Source organism: Tremella mesenterica, assembly GCF_000271645.1.
Source record: "Tremella mesenterica DSM 1558 unplaced genomic scaffold TREMEscaffold_1, whole genome shotgun sequence".
NCBI lineage: Eukaryota > Fungi > Basidiomycota > Tremellomycetes > Tremellales > Tremellaceae > Tremella > Tremella mesenterica.
In genome coordinates this window covers 1,219,170-1,236,776 of record NW_006711225.1, presented here as the reverse complement: position 1 = coordinate 1,236,776, position 17,607 = coordinate 1,219,170, and the positions used below count along the sequence as shown (strand labels likewise).

The window sequence follows — 17,607 nt, the reverse complement described above, 5'->3', positions numbered from 1 at the left end:
TGAGATGTGATGTCGTTCAGGTGAAGATCAATGTCACCACCATCACCGTCCGCCGCCAGTACATACTGTACTGTATGTAGTACTCTAACATGAATGAAAGAACATGTATCAGGTCTTCATAATGATAGCAGCAAGAGACGAACCAGTACAGGATATTAAAACAATTATATGCATTCACAATCATCATCAACATCACAAAAAAGAAGAAAGCAAGCAAGCACTTTCACATCTTCACATCTTTCATCCCTCATCACCACTCTAACAAACTCATGATTGTCCCGAAAAGATATTAACCTGTCTCGTCTTATTTGGACTTTTTGAAAACGTTGATCGTTTAGGTGTAAAAGCTTTTCTAGCTATCGGTCTCAATCTGAAAAAGGAAGAATGATAGCTTCTGCCGGTAAAACTTTTTCTTCTTCACCTTCTCTACAACGTTTTTGACCATTGGGACTTTTAAGATTAGGATTTAAACTGAAATCAGGATTAAGACTAGGATTAGGAGTAGGATCGAAGATGTTTACAGAACGTAATGATGGTCGAGGTTGAGAAAGTTCTGCTAGAGCTGGACGATGAGGTAAGGGAGAGATTGGTGGTTTTGTAGGACTAGATGTGACCAGACGGATGGTTGATGTGACAGTGGTGAGGTTTTGATGAGAATTGGTTGTTGTAGCATGGTTCGGGGTAAGTTGATGAGATGTTGGAATAGGACCAGGATTGAGATGATCTACAGGAGGTATAGATCTGTTGGCTATCGTATTGGCTAAAGTCTCTTTTTCCGTAGATAAAGTTAAAGTGGTGATTTGTCTTTGTAATTTGGCAATCTTCTTTTCCAACTTGGTATTGGATTTATACACTTCTCGAACTCGATCATCAGCTTCGTCCACTTCTTGGACTTTTAGAGTCAGGGCGGCTTCGAGTTCTGATATGTCAGCTAAACGTTCGCTTGATAAATTCCCATCACAATGCTCTCTTAGATGCTCTCAGAAATTGCTCGTGACATGTCAGTACTCAAAGGAAGAGCAGGAGAACGAATGAAGCGGTCGTACGAGGAAGAAATCACGATTGGTAATGAAAAGTGAAAGACATGTTTTATTTGACCGAACAAAAGCTCACCTGAAATCCTCTCCTTCAATTCCTCCGTTCCCTGTCCTTGATCTACATTCGTTGCTCCCCTGATCCTCTCATTCTCCAACTCCATCACTTTCATCTCCTCTTCTGCCTTCTCGGCTCTTTCAACCAACCCTCTCATTTCGTCCCTAACCATCAACAACTCCTTTCTCAACTCATCGATCTCCAACTCCAATCTCTCAACCTCCCTCACCCTCTCCTCTGCTCTCTCCATGTCATTTTTCATCTCCCTCGCTTCTCTCTCTAGGTCATGTAATGCCTTTGTGCCTTTCAGATGAATCTCTTTCAATCTCTCCATCTCTCCTTCCACCGCTGTCTTCTTCATCACGGTTTCATTCAACTCGACGTGAAGTCCTGCCACTTGTTCCTCTAACAATCCCCTATTTTCCTCTCCAACGACAGTCAACCGAGTCTGCTCCACTAAACGTTGTTGTAGATCTTCTGCGTGACGTTGTAGATCTTCCTTTTGTATTTGACTCTCTCCCAGTTGTCGATCCAACTCCTGAACACGAACTTGTAGAGAAGTGACATTTCCCAATACTCCTTGTAGATCTTCATGTTGCTTGCTCAGTCTCTCAGTAGCAGATTCAACCTCTTTACCATGATTGGTCATTTCTTCTTTGTGTCGCGCCCGGGTCACCTCGAGCTTTTCTTGAATTTCCGATATTGTCTGAGAATGGATTCTATCCGCTTCTGCCAATGCGTCTAACAGTGTAGATACTTCAGTTTGTAAATCGAGAATCTTCCGCTCACTCTGTTGCTTTTCCGTCTGTAACGCCGATATTTGTTCAGATAGTGACAAAGCAGCTTCAGAAGTTGATTCAAGTTCTGCCAAACGGGATCGTAGCTCTTCGATAGTCTCATGAGCTCGGGTCAGATCGTTGGCAGCGACTTGAGACGATTCGAGTGCGACTTGTTGACGTCGTGTTTGTCCGGTGATCGACACGTATTCCGCCCTGGTAGACAAATACGCCTTTCTCTGTACCACCAAAGCCAAAACCAATCCATTGACCCTCATGGTCTCTTCTCCGGCGAGTGAATACCTCTCTTGCAGATCTTTCTCCAGCTCGACCAATCGTTGATTTTGAGATGATTGAATAGCGGTGGACGAAATCAGTTCATGTTGTAATTTCGTATGTTCCATCATTCTTTCTTCTAAAACAATCTTTAGTGTTTCTTTCTCCTGAACGAGTTGTTCAAGCTCTTCGGCAATCTCAGAATCTCTTGCAAGCTCTAATTGAGTTTCCAACTGTTTGATTTTATTACTTAACGATTTAATAGTTGCTTCTCTTCGACTGAGTTTACCCTCCAATTCAGCTTCACGAAGTTTACTTGTCCCTGACATACTTGAGATTTGACGTACGTGTCTTCTTTTCTCACTTGGTTCAGAGTTTGAAGCGGCAGAATGTGTTTCGGAAATTGGAGATTGAGGTGTGGCACTGAGTTCTTCCACTCGTTTTTCCAATTCTTTCCTTTGGATCTCAGATTCGCGGAGAGTTTGCGAAGTATCTGATAATTTATCTTTGAGCAATACCGTTTCATGAGATAACGCCAACAATTGTTGTGCTTGTTCTTTAGCCGCATAATTGACTTCTTCCACCTGAACCCCTGACGGGCTATGTTCTGCGGATTGTAATTGTCTTTCAAGTTCCGCATTCCGATCGATGAGATTGTTCTTCTCGTCCGATGCTGCTGCAAAGGAAACAGAAACACTTTCGAGTTTCTCGCAAACTTCATCGATACGTAATCGAAGAGAAACTTCGTCTTTCTGAAGCTGGGAAACTTCGGCGATTTTAGTCTGTAATTCCGCTCGAGCAAGGTCCAAGGCATCAAGAGCAGAACGTCGGTCGGCTTCAGCGGCGGAAAGGGCGAATTGGCGTTCGTGTTGAGCAAAAGACATCGATTGTCGAAGTTCATCTCGTTCTTTCCTCAACCGTTCAATCTTAGCATGTAACAAACCGATGTGTTGATTTTCACGGGAGTTGTTGGATATAGGATTGGTGTTTGACATCTGCGAATGAATCTGACTTTCGAGCTCATCGATCTTGCTTTGCATATGAGAGACCTGGGTCGCGGAGACTTCCAATCGACTGATCTGCTCTTCGAGTTCCGCAATCTTGGAGGAAGAATGTTTGTTATCTTGAGCTTGAGCGAATTCGACAGCAGCCAGGAGTTTCTCATATTCTTCCTTCTCCGATTCCTTTGCTCTACGAAGATCGTCAACCTGATCTTTCATTCGAAGTAGCTCCACATCCCTTTCCCTGGCTTCTGAAAGTGTTGATCTGTCTGCGGCGGCCTCTTCAGCTTGACGAGCTTCTTTCTCGAGTTGTTCGATCCGACATTCGAGGTCGATTTTCTCAGCTGCGATGTGCTCCCACCTTTCTTGCATCTCCTCCGAGAATTCGCGTTGCTTGTTCAGAGCCAACTGGGAGTCTTCAAGTCGAAGTTGCAAGGATGACGCGTGAGCTTCGGAATCTGCCAATTCTCCCTGTCGCGATCTGATGGTCAGCATCTTCCATATCACCCGGGGTGAACTGACCTCAGTTCCTCAGTGGCGACAGCTAGCTCCTTTTCATGTCGCGCTTTGAGAGATTCCAACTCTCCGATGGTCGCCTGCATCTCTGCAGCTCTGAGCAAGGTAGCATCCGCAGCCTCCACCTTCAATTGCATGGACTTGACGGCGGAGTTGGCTTCTTTCAGAGAAACTCGGAGAGCGGTCATTTCCTCAACGTCGACAGTTTGTTTCTCCAGGGCATTTTGAAGCTCGGTCAATTGCTTTTGAGCACCCTCGAGAGCCGTGGTCTTCTCCTCGACTCTCATCACAGCATCACGCTGAGCGGTTTGCAGCTCCTTGATCTGGAGGGAAAGGTTATAGATTTCCTCCTTCGATTCCGCCATAGTCGTCCGAGATGCTTCCACAGATCTCTCTTGTTCACTGCAGAGTAGTCGGGCAGACTGCAGATCGTCTTCCAAAGCCTGTCTCGTAGTCTTGAGGTTCTGTTGCTCAGTCGTTGGGTAACACATGAAGATATCACTCACATTCAACTCGGTTTCCAACCGCCCCACAACCACCTTCGCCCCGTCTGTGTCTGATAACGCCGCCTCCAATGCGGCTTGTTTCTCCCGCACCTCTTTCTCTAAGCCTTGGATCCTCTCATTCTTCTCCACCAATTCCTGTTGCAAAGCAGCCAAACGGGTTTCCAACTCTTCCACCCTTCCATCATCCGGTAATTCTGTCGGCGTGCTGAATGGTGAACGTGGCATCGGCACTCGAGCTTTTAACTTGAAGATTTCTTTCTCTTTCTCTTCCAACAAAGCTTCGTTCGCTTCTAGATCTTCTCTTGCAGCTCGGAGCTCTCTTTCGGCTCTGTCGAGTTTTCTTCTTAACGAAGCATCGGTTCCACTACCAGAAGTTCTTGTTTGAGGTACATTATTCAACTCCAACTCCAACTGTCTGACCTTGTCTTTCAGTTCATTCACCTCTTTCTTGGTATCTTCTTCATCGTCCATCCCCCCTCTCCCGACTCTGTCTTCTCGTAGTTCAGACAGACTCTCTGCCCGCTCCTTAATCACCTGTTGTAACTCTTCAATCTTACTCATATGCTCCGTCTTTATTCTCTCCAACTCGATGATGGTCCCTTTCAATCTCTCTTTTTCAGCCTCCGCAGTCTTCTTCAACTTTTCCATCTCCCTAGAAGAACCTCCATCTTCTGACCTACGATAAAAGTCGATTTCTGCAACAGCGTCCTCCAACTTACTTCTCAAATCCTCGATCTCTTTTTTGGACGTTCGTTCCAAAGCCAATTTGAAATTAACAGCTTTATCTTGTTCTCTCTTGGCTGATTTGAGCTGTTCTCTCAATGTGTCCAATTGAGCATCCGCCGGTCCCTGCGCAGATCGTAAACTCTCAAGTTCAAGTTCTAAATCACGTACTCGATTATCGGTGTTGACTGATGAAGAACGTGGACGTCTTCCTTTGTTTGCGAGGGGAATCTTAGAATTACCATTATTTTCTGCAATTTTCAAAGCTTTTTCAAGATCTTTGACTTTATTTTCTAAAAGACGACGTTGTTCAGTTAATTTGTTCGTTGTGGCATTACCATCCGAACCCAGACTTTCCAATTCTGTCCTCGTCAGCATGATCAAATTACAGGGATAGGAAGTATTATTGACCATATTGAAGTTGTTGACTTTGCTTCTCTTGTTTCTTGAGTTTATCAGCTGAAGATTGTAAGGTTGATTCGAGGTTTGAAACTCTTAATCGTAATTGACTCAATTCCTGACTTCATCAATCCCGTGATCGGAAGAAAGAGTACGATAGACTCACTCCTGTCCTTGACTCGAGCGCTTTCTCAGCTTTGGCAGCTCTATCAGCATCTTCCTCTGCCTAATATCATCAGCTTGTATCTCATACAACAATGATATGTTAGCTGACCTGTCTTTGAAGTATCTCCCTCGACCGTTTGACCTCTTCCAATTCATCCATCTTGCGCATCTTCTCATTCTGCAAAGTTGATAATTGGGCATCTGCTGATTTCAGTATATTCTTCTTGGAGTCATATCACTCACCCTTGGCTGCGACCTGAGTTTTGAGAGCTTTGAGCTCTCTGTCTATGCCGTCCCCTCCGAATATGGACATGATTGGGAAGAGTGAGTTATATCGAGCGAGAAAGACAGGCGCGTGGTTGAGTTTGTTGACTTTGCAACGGAGTCTGTGCAATGTCCGCTTACATGTCCAGATTTGCTTCCGTTCACAACCACTACCGGAAATGCAAAAAGTGAATCGTCATATGTTCATGCACTTGCTCTAATGCTACAGACGCGACCTGATACTCTTCTTGACACTTTCAGGATCTAGTACTCCCTCTGGGTATGACATGATCTGAGAAGCTGTATGCCAATGTCCCCCATCCACTACTAAAGTCGCGGCGGTTATATATGCCGCTGCGGGGGATAAGAGGAAGATGGCCGCGTTGGCAATGTCAGCTGCTGGTCAGTATCCGATTCTTTCAGCTTCTATCGAAGTAGATGATCAAGACGGTCAGTCCGGATGCAATTTTCCATGCCACAGGAGCGGCCGCAGAAAGAAGAAAAGGAGACTCACTCGTGCTTCCCTGTCGCTGTAGGGGTATCTCAGTATCGACCTTTTTGCCTTTCGGTAACAACCTATCCATTCCTTCCGTCCCAGCTATCGGTCTGAGCCTCAGCTTACGCTCTTACATAAGACCCTCTACTTTGTTGAATCATCTTTGGCAGTTGGTCACAAGCGAGTCACAATAACATCATGTCAGACAAAGTAGACAGAACAATAAGTCGAACAATGAACGAGAGAGGACATGCAGAATAAGCTGTGAGAAAACTCACCCCGGCGCTATGACATTACTCCTCACACCTCTCGGTCCTTCCTCCGCTGCCAACGCCCTACTCAACGCATCCACCCCTGCTTTGGCAGCAGATACATGAGCTTGATACGGTGTTCCACGATAATGTAAAGTCGCGCTGATGTGTATATATGACCCTCTACTTTGCCTTACCAAGGGAAGAGTGGCGCGAATGGTATTGTACGTCCCTAAAAGATCGATCTCGACAACTGTTCGGAATGCATTTTCAGAGAGGTTGGAGATCGGTGCGAGGCTAGTTGATGAGCTATTCTCCGATGCATGATTTCCACTTTGTGTATGAACGGTAGAGAAAATGAGGGTGAAGGGGGAAAGGGAGAACGATAAATATGGAAGCAGGAGTGTGAATAGGGAGAGAACACGAAAGCTTGGATGGTTTATGTATGTCATAAAGTGGAAGATATGAAAGAAACATACAAATTCCCAGCTGCTCCACAAATAACATGATCAATCCTACCAAATCTCTCTTCAGTCTTTCTCACAGCTTCCGATAAAGATTTTGGATCCCTAACGTCCGCAGCCGCAGCTAAACATTTTCTTCCCGTTTGTTGTTGTAATCTCTCAGCAGATTCTTGTAAACCTTTTGCACTATCATCAATTTCCTCCTATTTTCCTCATCTATCAGAGGCGAAATCGAACCGTAATGTGTAAACTCCTAAGCAAAAGGCATTGTTGTTCAATCCCTCTGCAGCTCGTACTTCCACGGTAGTTGATCCCCTATTTAAATCGTAGCTCTATGATAATCGGTTCATATCTCCCTCCATTGCTGAATATCGTGAGAATGGAAGGAGGTAGAAGTAGAGAATGTAAATGTAAACTCACTCTCTTCCTACTATACAAGCATCAGCCCCTAAACTCATGAGAGATTGCACGATTGAATAACAAATCCCACTTCTTCCTTCTTGTCAGTTACCATCCCATATTTTTCTCCAGTCATTATCCACAAGACTTAATCCCCTTTCCCATGATCATCTCTCCAGTAGTGTAGTATGATGGGAGGGAAGGGGATTAGGTGGTTGGAGGACTAAAAGAAGATGGAAGAGATACTGACCACCTGTACAGAAGATGACTTTGCCTTTGAATAAATCGGGTTTGAATGTCTCATTTGAGGAATTCGAAGATACTTTGGAAGACATGCTGGTTAGTGTATCGAGAGAAGAAGTAGAGATAAATATTCATCAGAGAGCGAGATGGAGAGTTGAAACGGATGGAAAAGTCTCGGTTGTTAGTTTACCCGATTGAACGGCGGGGCACCACACATTCTCACCCATTGCTACCGTCTACGGGTATGAGTAGTTTAAGTGTGAGTGACAATAAAGTGTAAAGCATACAAGAGACAAGACAAGATACCATGCATGAACAAACACAAGTACACTGTCTCTCAAATGACATCCATCTAAAGAGTATTCATACTCAGACAGTACCACAAGCTTGGATAAAACATTTCTTAGTGGGTTTACCAGTCCTATGACCGCATTTCTCAATAGCTTTAACAACGTCCATACCATTCACCACTTCTCCAAATACGACGTGTTCACCACTTTATATCAGCTCTATCATGTTCACTAGATCTGGGCTACACTTCAAAGAGGAAACAGACATGGAAATGAAAGAAAAGACTTACTCGAGCCATTCACACTTTTCAACGGTAGTGATGAAAAATTGCGATCCCATGGTATGAGGAGCAGAGTTAGCCATGGACAATAATCCTACTTCTACCAAAGTAAGCTTCCTTTTTCCATCTGACCGGAAGTTTCGAAGACTCACTGTCATGAAGCTTCTTGGGTTTCTCGTCCGAGTATTTGGAGCCGTAGATGGACTATGATCAGCCAATGGTTCGTATTCCCCACTTGGTATCCCCAGCTCGTAGTGGATAGAGAGTATTTCTTCCAGTACCTTGCGTACGAGAAACAAGATATGAACTGATGGTTCTTACCAATCCGACAAACGGATCGGTGCAGTGACTGAGAAGGAAAACAGTGGAGTGTCAAAGGGGACGAGGTACTGACGGGTAACGTGCCACAGTAAAGAATGGGGGAGAGTAGTGGAGACAACCAAGAGTAAAATCAAGAAGAGAAGAAGATGAACAAATATGAATTCAACTGTCACTCACAACTCCACCGGTTCCATCATGCTTCTCAAAATCTCCACCTTGCACCATGAAACCAGGGATGATACGGTGGAACTTGGTGCCCTGATATCCGAAACCTTTTGGGAGTTCTTTCCCCTCAGGCGTCTGACCGTCAGATTGAAGGGCTATGGACTACACAAAAGTAGCAACGCACCTTTCCTGTGCACAAACCTCGGAAATTGTTAGAAGTCTGTAAGTCAGGATCGTCTTCCTGTCGTCTGTGGAGTGAAGGAAGGTCGACAGTCCACAAATCAAATCGAAGCGTGACATTTGGGGATGTGGTGAGGGTGTGAAACGTTGGACGCGAGATGTCGGGGGTGAGTTACGAAACGGAAGTTAATGCAGCTTCCGATACTGATGGAATCTAACTATGGCCAACAGAGATATGCAAGACAAGGAATAAAAGCTTACCTTGGGAGCGACATCATCGTACAATTTGATCTCTATCCTTTGAGGTTTATCAGCTACTCATCAGCTGTAATCTCCTCGTTTGATGAATCTAACTCACTCCCGACAACTACTTCGAGAAAACAGTTCCTTCCGGTCAGCTTCAAGCCTATCGACATTGATGGGTCTGACATGCAGATGAACAAATGATGAAGAGAGAAGAGACTCACGGCTTCTCTTCAGTATCCTTATCTTTATCACCATCTTTACCCTTATCATCTTGTTTTCCCTTATTACCGTCCTTCTTGTCATCTTGTTTCACCTTGGCCCCATCTTTCTTATCATTCTTAACTTGTTCATCTTTGTTCTTATTATCGACAGCCATTTTCGATGTTAAATCTCTTGTGGTGAATTCGGTGTCAAAGTGAAAGTTTGAACTCAAGGTAAGATAGAAGAGTGACGAAAGTGACCGAAGGAAACCAGAAACAACTCTCTTTATGCCAAATGATCTGTAACGTCTCCTCTACCTCCTTTGTCGGTTTACTCCATTTCTCCTTCCCTCCATTCCGTCATTTCAGAAACCGACCAGGCGGTCCTTTGATCAATGATTTGCCAGAAAGTGCTACGTTCATCGAATCGTTGAATCGTACAGCATCTCCTTCGTCCGACATTGTAAGCGAGGTTTGGTGACCTGGTACCAATGTCCAGCTGTTGAAAGAGATAGAATTATGATTTATTATGTTGGATTGCTTTTCTTCTTAATCGTACTCCAGTCCCACGTTTCACACTCTTTATCATTTCATCCCTGGAATCGTCCTGTCCTTTATCATTTCCTTGTAAGTTGAGATCCAAAGAAGGGTCAGGATTTTCGACTTGAATCAAAGCTCCACTTCCCTTGTTCATCTCTAAAGCCATTAACCTAGCTTCTTCCCTTCCCTCATTTAAACGTTTTGTAAATCCCCAAACCACAACTCCATCAGCCACTCCAACTATCATACCGGTCAATACACCTAACAGCACTCCAGTCTCTCTTGAATAGCCAGCACCGGTCACACTGGCCCAATAGACGGCGTAGGCCGCACCAAAGATGGAGAACAGGATGTTGAGTGCTGTAGTGAGAGTCTTGCTCAAAGCTCTATATTCAGACCCGAAGGATTGAGGTGAGGCGGATAGATAGCGTGGTAAGTAAGGAGAAGGTTTATCCGGAGGATGAGAGAGGAGAAGACGTGCGGATTGAGTAGGTGGGAGGTAGATTGTGGTACCGGCTAGAAGAGCGATGTGAGAGTAATCGGTTGGGTCTGAGTGTTAGCTTACATGATGGAAAGGATAAGTCACAGAGACGGACTCAGGGAATGAGATAGAAATATCTGTTTGGAAGATTCCATCGATGCCCATCTTGAAAGACGGTCGAGCAGTTGAGCAGGGATGAGATCCGGTTCTGAGTCTTGGGCTGAAACGCCGTCGGTGGAAGTCGAAGAAGCATATTGGAAGAGTTCTTGTCGGAGGTCATGAGGGAGGGCAACGTCAGCAGCTAGTAGAGCTCTTATGCGCTTCAGAAGGTGTATAGGTAATGTGAGCTGCTCGTTGTCCATTTCCTTCTACAGAAGTACAAAACTATAAGTAAGTAGAGTATAGTGCCGAAAGTTCAAGTTGCAATTCTCACAACGCTCGGACCTCTTGTTCGATCACGTGACCATTTCTCCACCATGAACCTCGCTTACGTCCTTCACTGCCGTCCATACATACACACAAAGACAAAAGGAGTGTCAAACGGGGTTTCCACACAAAGCATCATCACTCTTCAGAAGCAATAAAGTCAGAGCACAGCATAGAATAGTCCATCTCTTCCAACCCCCACAGCTTTTCTCTCACCACACCACCACAAGAGAGTGGGACGACCAACATGGCCACTCCCAACCCAGAGGCTGCAGCCACCGCCCCGACTCAACCCCGGATCATCGACGAAAACACGGATATGACCACTTTGACAGATCAAGAGATAATGAGACTCGTGGAGGGTATGGGGCAGGAGGATGTTACAGAGAAGGTCAGTCGAATTTATTTCCGTTCCACCACCTTGCTCTGTATTCCTACTCTAAATTCCAGTCTATTTGTACCTAGAGTTGACTAGTGAGATGACTTCACGTAGGAACGTTACGAGGCGGTGTGTCAAACAAAACTGACTTGAAGCCTCTGATAAGTGCTCCGGTACCATTATTGGTCATCAGGGAAGAATACTTATCCGGTTCACCGACGGTAGTTAAGAAACTCGATTGGTTACAAGCTCACGGTTGGGATCAAGTTTGGCGTGCTAGAGGTGATGGAGATTGTTTTTATCGATGTGAGTGATAGAGTCCTTAGCTCTTTTTCTATCCTATTTGTCTCACCCCCCTTACTTTTGGTCTTCTGAGCATAGTTGATGACAACTTCACCGCTCATGATCCAAATCTTTTCTCCCATGATTGCAGTCGTGTGACTTATTATCGAAGGATACTTGAGGAGAGATCAGCTGGGAAGGATTACCATCAACTATGTCAGCTGATCAATAGCTTTCACTCTGGCATATTTACTTAGAATATTACATTCCCCCGATCCACCATTATACGCAAATTTGGCATTTGAATCTATTCAACGTGTATTGCCAATGATGAAACAAGTGAACTTTGATCCTGATTTAGTGAGTTCCTCCTTCACCTCTTGAGTCCTTCCTTTCCTACCCTTCTCAAACCTTCCTCTTCCCTTTTATCCTTCCTCTTCTCTAGCATATGTTCCCTCATATCAAGCCCCGCCTTTTGTCTGTTCTTCCCATTTCGACCACTTTTCTATAAGACACTCTCCTTTACACCACCACCTTTTTTTTCTCCCTTCATTGAATAATCAATATCGGCTTCTTTCATGTATGATCAAGTGTCTTTCCCCCCGCTGTAGAAGGATCGTCTTAAGTTAGTTTTGACTTTGTGGTGAATCGTTAAAGGGAAATGTACAGAAGGTGGTTGATGAAAGTACGAAGAATTCCTCAATCCTTTATTAGAAATGATACAATCGTTCTCTCCTCAAAATACCTATGCGGAGCCTATCACGGAATACGCATTGATACAAGCATTACAAGATGCAGAACGAAGTAACTGTATAGTGGTTGTGAGTATTCTTCCACCTTCCACCTTCCCCCTCATTTTTTCTTCTTTCATTCACTCCTCCCTTTTCCCCCTTTACCTTGACCTCGACACATCCCTCAGTTGCGACAGATAATCTATCGTTCTATCCCTCATCTTTGAGCTTCCCTCACAGTACAACAATCCCGTTCATCATCCCAAACCTCTATATCATCACAACCAGATTGAATACCTTATCACCCTCCAAAGTCCATCTCATCCGAACATTTTCCCTTATGAACATCAGAGTAACAGATATACAAAAAGGTCTTGTGTATTTTGAATAAGAAAATCAAGGTAGACTAAATATCTTCAGGCACTTCGTCTCATAACATCAGCATACATACGTACAAATTCTCAAGCTTTCGAACCATTCCTCCTTTCTCCTACCACGTTCTTACCTCTTTCAGCGGATGATTTCTGTAGACAAGAAGTTGAACCATGTGGAAAAGAAGCCGATCAAGTTCAGATAACTGCACTTTCAGAAGCTTTAGGTGTAGCGGTAAGGATAGCATATTTAGATAGATCAGAGTTGGTCAATGAAGAAGGTATAAATTGGGTTGTTTTTGGTCCTAATTCTGTTTCTATCACTTCGACCACTTCGACTACTTCGGCTTCTTTTGCTGTTGAGAAAGTCGGTGGGGGTGGGGTTCAATATGAAGAAGGGGTTGGAAGAGGAGTTCAAGATGAAGGGGTTGGAAGAGGAATTCAAGATGAAGGTGTTAGAAGAGGAAATAGAGATGAAGCGGGAGAGGGAGAAGGAAAAGGAGACGAAAGACCTTTAACTTTGTTATATAGACCAGGACATTTCGATGTGGTTACGAAAGATGTTTTACCGATCATATGAAACTATTGTTTAGTTCAGTTGTTGTATCTAAATCATAAGCATGTCATCCATCTTTGTGATCATATGACATTCAATCTTTCTTTTCCTCTTTGGCTATCATATCCTCATGGTCAATTACGACAAACTCGAATACAGTCGAAGCTGTGAAACTCGATAGGCTTCCGTACCCCCCAAAAGTGATCAGATTTCACATATGTATCAGTTGAGAGGGGAGTTTGGCTGGGAAAATATCATTGGGTTCCAAAGAAATCAAATCGACTACCACAGCGTATCACGTTTGATGGCTATCGAGTTTGACAGCTTCGACTGTATCAGTATTTGATGATGGTCCAACACTAAGCACTTTCTGTTGCTTGCCTCACTCGAGAGCTTTTTTGATACTTAAACCTATCAGTCAGAGTTCCATCAAGTGTTCAAGTGATAAGTAATACGTATGTACACACTCCTTGCTGAAGATAAATCACGTCGTCTCGCATATTGCATATTGCATATGTATTCGAGAAAAAAAATCTCAGAAGATCTTTTATCACCTACCCAAAGTCCCTCTGAGAGCACGTAACAAATCACTTCCTCCATTCTTTTCACCTCCCTGTCCTTGTTTCTCCTCAATATCAATCTCAACATTTTCATCCACTCCAACTCCAACCTCACTACGTCTTCTACCTAATTCTGAACGTAATCGAGAATAAGCAGGTTCACTAATAACACTTTGACTTGAAGATATTCTTTCTTCTTGTCCTGGTTTACCTTTTTGAGATGAAGATCTTACATGTCCCGATATGTTCTTTCCTGGTCGAATTGGCATATTGACTTTGGTTGCGAATCGCTCATTTGTGAAATCTGAAAGACGGGGAGATGAAGTGGTTAGAGATCTATTGGGGATGGAAGGGTTTGAAGTTATTCGACGTGGGTAATCTTCTATTTGTTTGGTAGATGGACGAGAACGACGTATACGTCTGTCACTATCAGGATACAACTCCGAGAGGGGAAGAGAGGGAGGACGACTTACGTGCTTTTAGCTGCTTTACGGAGAAATTCGTCTCTCCATATATCAAATGCTTCCTCTGATCATTAGACTGTACACTTGTCACATAGTTCTCTCAACCCATACTCAATAACTCAGAGAAGGGGGAGATGTCAACCAGAGGCGAGACAAGCCATGTTCAAGAAGTAGCCTTTTCACTGTGGGAAGATAGAGGGGTATTGAATGTATGAAGGGAAGAGGGTAACACTGACCTATTAATTTACGATCACGAGGATACGAACTATCTTTTTCCTTATTAATCCATTGTAACTCTTCCCGCCATTGAATCCATACACGTAATTTAAGATGTTTATTCCTAAAAATGACAGCGGGTAATTGACTACATCGACCTTTCCATTTATCCCAAACGGAAAACATGATAGCATCTTCATGTCGCATAACAACTTCTTCTTCCTTTCATATTCAGTGATCTTCCACATTTATCAGAAGGTAAACTTACAACTTCTCGTAATGTACTTTCTTTCCATTTCCCATGCCAGATAGATAATGCGTTTTTCAAAAGAGACGTCTCTCGTTGTTGTTCAAGCTCTTCAAGAGCTAGACGTCGAGATTGTGAAGCAGAGGCGACTTGATGCCATCGACGAAGGACACGACGAAGGGAATCTTCAATCAGCACCACGTAACATCAGACTTGACTTCCCATAGTCATTGGGTGGAGATACAGGGCAATGAAAAGGTCGGGAAAGAAATAAAGGAGATACATACCTTCTGCTTTGAGATCCATAAATGTATGCATGAGATCTGTGGCATCTTGTACTCTTTTAAATTGCGTGCGCCATTTGTCCAAGGCCTGACTGTTACATCAATATACTTTGATACACTTCAGAGTCAAGGAGAAAGACATACTGCATAAGTCTCATATCGCGCTTCTCCACTTGTTCCAATTCGCGCATTTGAACATGCATAAAATTCTCAGCCCATTGATGTAAAACACGTTTCTTCAGATTCTGTCTCTTTAGCTAGTTTCACCAGAACACCAGCTTACCCTGTCTTGGAACTCTCTGAAAACAGTCACAGCTGCTTCCGATCCGGAAGTATATGTAGACCATGCCCGCCAAGCTGATCATCAGTCGTGTTTTCTATGATGCGATATTTCGAACTCACCATCAAAAGCATCCTTTAGTTCTTTCATTTGCCGTCTTCGTACCATTTCAGCCTGACGTTTTAGACGTAGTTTCATCCGCCATTTATCCCACGCCGACGACAAGCAAAAGAACGCATATGCCTTATCTGCTTTCTTTTGATCATCGATAACTTTCGTCCCTTGATCACGCCACTTCACCAAGGATTTTGACAGAAGACGATCATCTTTGATATTGAGCAACAAATCAGCTTGGAGAACGCGATTTTGCTGTCGACCGCACTGATCTCTCCAACGAGAGAAGATCCGATGGATTGTCTTGTAGTTTTGTTCACCCCGAAATTGCGCAACTTGATCTGACATTGTCAGCTGACCTTAGCCGGACAGTGTAAGCTGACTCACGATCGAGCCGACTGACGTCGTCCAGACGAGCCTCCCACCGAAGGACTGATCGCCGGAGAAGTCGTCTTTCCGTCACGCGTTGCAATAATTCCCCTCGCCCGGCCACAGCCCATTGAGTGAAAAGCCGTCGGATGAGTGTAGTATCCCGATGACGGCTAAGTTTATTCGCCCTGAGTTGAAGACTCCGAACATGTTGCAATTTCGTCGCCATTAGAAAACAAGCTGCGTGATGCAAATTGGTCTGCCTGATGAATTTGCTCACTACATATTAACAGACTATCACAACTAGAAGATCCTCAACTCACCTGCGGAGTCGCCAACCTTGTAGTGCATGTCGAAGGAGGCTTTTATCCTTTCGAGCACTGGTCACTCTTTCCGGCCGAGCGAGATTTGACTTCAGACGCCACAAAGAGAATGAGTCGGATACTAGTTTCCTTTCTGTATTCTCTCTGAAGTACGCCAATTCCGTCTTCAACATCGTTTGTTTGTGCCATTGGCCAAGAGCAATATGCAGTGTTTTGCGGACATAGAGTTGGTCGGCAGCGCGAGTATTAATGAGGGTTCTAGTTTTCCCTCGCCATATCTGACATGAGCAACAATTCACCAATTTAAGAAAGATACGAACGGTTAAAACTTGATTCAGCATCGCACGATTTTTGCGAAGCACAAACGTTTTCTCTTGATGGAGTAAATACCGTTCCAATCTCGCCCTACGTTGTCTGATGAACTTCAGATTCCACGTCGCCCAAGTCTTCTCCAATATCCTGGCACGTTGAATGGCCATGAATTGTTGTTGCTTTCTTGCCAAATCGGCATTCTTCCATCTCGTGATCCACAGGTCCAGATACTTGCGCTTCAAGTGTTGATTCCTATGAGCTTCTGCAGTGTTGGGAAGGGAGAGTCGATAATTCAGTTCACGACGCCAACCAATTAACATCTGACGGAGGAGAACACGATCTCGAGCTTGGTCGATTTTCCTATTGGTTTCCTAAGACCATCAGTATTTATATCTCCATGCTATCTGCCACGTACCTGTACCCAGTCGTGAGCCTGCACCCAGACATCAAGACATCGTCCCAACAATCCAGTATGATAAAAATGATCCGCTCGCTGTTCAAGAGCATTTACCAAAGCCTGACTCAACACTCTTTCTTGTCTCTTCGGTTGCGGTTTTGGAGTCTGAGCCCTATCTTCATATCCAGTCTGAGTGAAGAATTCCGAGCTAGCACCAGTGACATCCAACTCCACGCTGATATCCGACGCGGAATAAGGCGGGAGAGCAGGACTGATACGACCTTCTTGAGCATGTACGGGGGTCGAAGTTCGTACAGGAGGATCGAGAGTGATGGTATCGTAATCTATCGATTGACTGGGAGTGTATCCGACCAGCGAACGAGATTTTGCGTAATCTCTGGCTAAGATTTTTCTTGGAGATGGACGAATGGATTTGATAAAACTTTGATCTCCACCCGTGTCCGATGTGTCGGGAAGGAAACCCTCGTCCAGATCTGAGCTTGCTGAAGCTAGGAAAGGAAGTCTAGATTTCACGTCTGATAAATGTGGGATCCTGATGGATTGGCGAGTGGGGGAAGGTGGAGAGTAAGTGGGTTTCACAGGTTTATGAGCTGCTCTCCAGAGATCCCATCGTTCGCCCCAGGTTGCCGCTCGGATGTTGCCGACTTTGAGAAGAAAACCATAGTAGGCTGTGTCGGCGGATGGAGTGATGCCGCTGAGTGGTCAGTTTTTGTCATATTCAGATTGGAGAGCTCTAAGGAAGTTCAGACTTTGAATAGTGCTATGAGATGACATTGGTATGAACTAGGAGGAGTGAGGCAGCTCAGAAGCACTCACTGGTCTTCCAAAACTTCATTGTAAGCACGCAGGATGAGAGGGAAAGTGGTAGCACTTCTCGGAGCTCGTTCAATGATCCGATTGACGAGCTCCAAATCCACGTGTTCGCTGACGGAAGCTGTCGAGTTGGAGAAGACCGAGCGAGTGGACGCCGTCAGGAGGGACATCATATAGTAAACATGAG

The 17,607-nt window shown here is 44.4% G+C and overlaps 6 protein-coding genes across 6 annotated transcripts; 1 reads left to right on the top strand and 5 right to left on the bottom strand.

The window, feature by feature from the left end:
• Positions 1-365: 365 nt before the first annotated feature.
• On the bottom strand, positions 366-5,767 carry TREMEDRAFT_58384 (uncharacterized protein; the record flags this gene model as incomplete). Its single annotated transcript, XM_007001185.1, has 8 exons — positions 366-919; positions 1,114-3,626; positions 3,668-4,125; positions 4,168-5,252; positions 5,302-5,407; positions 5,456-5,515; positions 5,564-5,655; positions 5,698-5,767. The coding sequence occupies 8 exons, from the start codon at positions 5,765-5,767 to the stop codon at positions 366-368; spliced, it is 4,938 nt and encodes a 1,645-aa protein (XP_007001247.1).
• A 141-nt stretch (positions 5,768-5,908) lies between these two features.
• Positions 5,909-7,704, bottom strand: TREMEDRAFT_70655 (uncharacterized protein). Its single transcript, XM_007001941.1, has 6 exons — positions 7,579-7,704; positions 7,350-7,425; positions 6,945-7,115; positions 6,493-6,762; positions 6,233-6,324; positions 5,909-6,114 (listed from the first exon to the last, which is right to left on the bottom strand). The coding sequence occupies exons 1-6, from the start codon at positions 7,661-7,663 to the stop codon at positions 5,942-5,944; spliced, it is 867 nt and encodes a 288-aa protein (XP_007002003.1). The 5' UTR covers positions 7,664-7,704; the 3' UTR covers positions 5,909-5,941.
• A 236-nt stretch (positions 7,705-7,940) lies between these two features.
• Positions 7,941-9,430, bottom strand: TREMEDRAFT_58382 (uncharacterized protein; the record flags this gene model as incomplete). Its single annotated transcript, XM_007001184.1, has 8 exons — positions 7,941-8,067; positions 8,152-8,242; positions 8,295-8,346; positions 8,641-8,790; positions 8,813-8,848; positions 9,070-9,122; positions 9,167-9,195; positions 9,276-9,430. The coding sequence occupies 8 exons, from the start codon at positions 9,428-9,430 to the stop codon at positions 7,941-7,943; spliced, it is 693 nt and encodes a 230-aa protein (XP_007001246.1).
• Positions 9,431-9,909: 479 nt separating this feature from the next.
• TREMEDRAFT_23042 (uncharacterized protein) lies at positions 9,910-10,622 on the bottom strand (the record flags this gene model as incomplete). The annotated part of the gene is made up of 2 exons (XM_007000404.1): positions 9,910-10,343; positions 10,391-10,622. Coding segments are annotated over 2 exons (666 nt in total), but the record flags the coding sequence as incomplete, so codon positions are not given.
• A 175-nt stretch (positions 10,623-10,797) lies between these two features.
• On the top strand, positions 10,798-13,058 carry TREMEDRAFT_72693 (uncharacterized protein). The gene is made up of 6 exons (XM_007002063.1): positions 10,798-11,092; positions 11,195-11,209; positions 11,236-11,386; positions 11,595-11,722; positions 12,049-12,183; positions 12,514-13,058. The coding sequence occupies exons 1-6, from the start codon at positions 10,949-10,951 to the stop codon at positions 13,042-13,044; spliced, it is 1,104 nt and encodes a 367-aa protein (XP_007002125.1). The 5' UTR covers positions 10,798-10,948; the 3' UTR covers positions 13,045-13,058.
• Positions 13,059-13,402: 344 nt separating this feature from the next.
• On the bottom strand, positions 13,403-17,590 carry TREMEDRAFT_58379 (uncharacterized protein; the record flags this gene model as incomplete). Its single annotated transcript, XM_007001183.1, has 14 exons — positions 13,403-13,431; positions 13,579-14,000; positions 14,054-14,108; positions 14,281-14,482; positions 14,529-14,692; positions 14,795-14,883; positions 14,936-15,036; positions 15,075-15,148; positions 15,194-15,526; positions 15,573-15,817; positions 15,878-16,155; positions 16,198-16,560; positions 16,605-17,301; positions 17,424-17,590. The coding sequence occupies 14 exons, from the start codon at positions 17,588-17,590 to the stop codon at positions 13,403-13,405; spliced, it is 3,219 nt and encodes a 1,072-aa protein (XP_007001245.1).
• Between the last annotated feature and the right edge of the window lie 17 nt (positions 17,591-17,607).

Bases quoted from the DNA above. Each gene is read 5' to 3' on its own strand.
- TREMEDRAFT_70655 (XM_007001941.1), bottom strand. From the start codon at position 7,663: ATGTCTTCCAAAGTATCTTCGAATTCCTCAAATGAGACATTCAAACCC. The intron at 7,116-7,349 runs GTGAGTTTACAT...AATTGATGATAG, and splicing joins GCTTGTATAGTAGGAAGAGA to TGCAAAAGGTTTACAAGAAT. The intron at 6,763-6,944 runs GTATGTTTCTTT...CTCATCAACTAG, and splicing joins TGTGGAGCAGCTGGGAATTT to CCTCGCACCGATCTCCAACC.
- TREMEDRAFT_72693 (XM_007002063.1), top strand. From the start codon at position 10,949: ATGGCCACTCCCAACCCAGAGGCTGCAGCCACCGCCCCGACTCAACCC. The intron at 11,723-12,048 runs GTGAGTTCCTCC...GGTTGATGAAAG, and splicing joins TGAACTTTGATCCTGATTTA to TACGAAGAATTCCTCAATCC. The intron at 12,184-12,513 runs GTGAGTATTCTT...AAATATCTTCAG, and splicing joins GAAGTAACTGTATAGTGGTT to GCACTTCGTCTCATAACATC.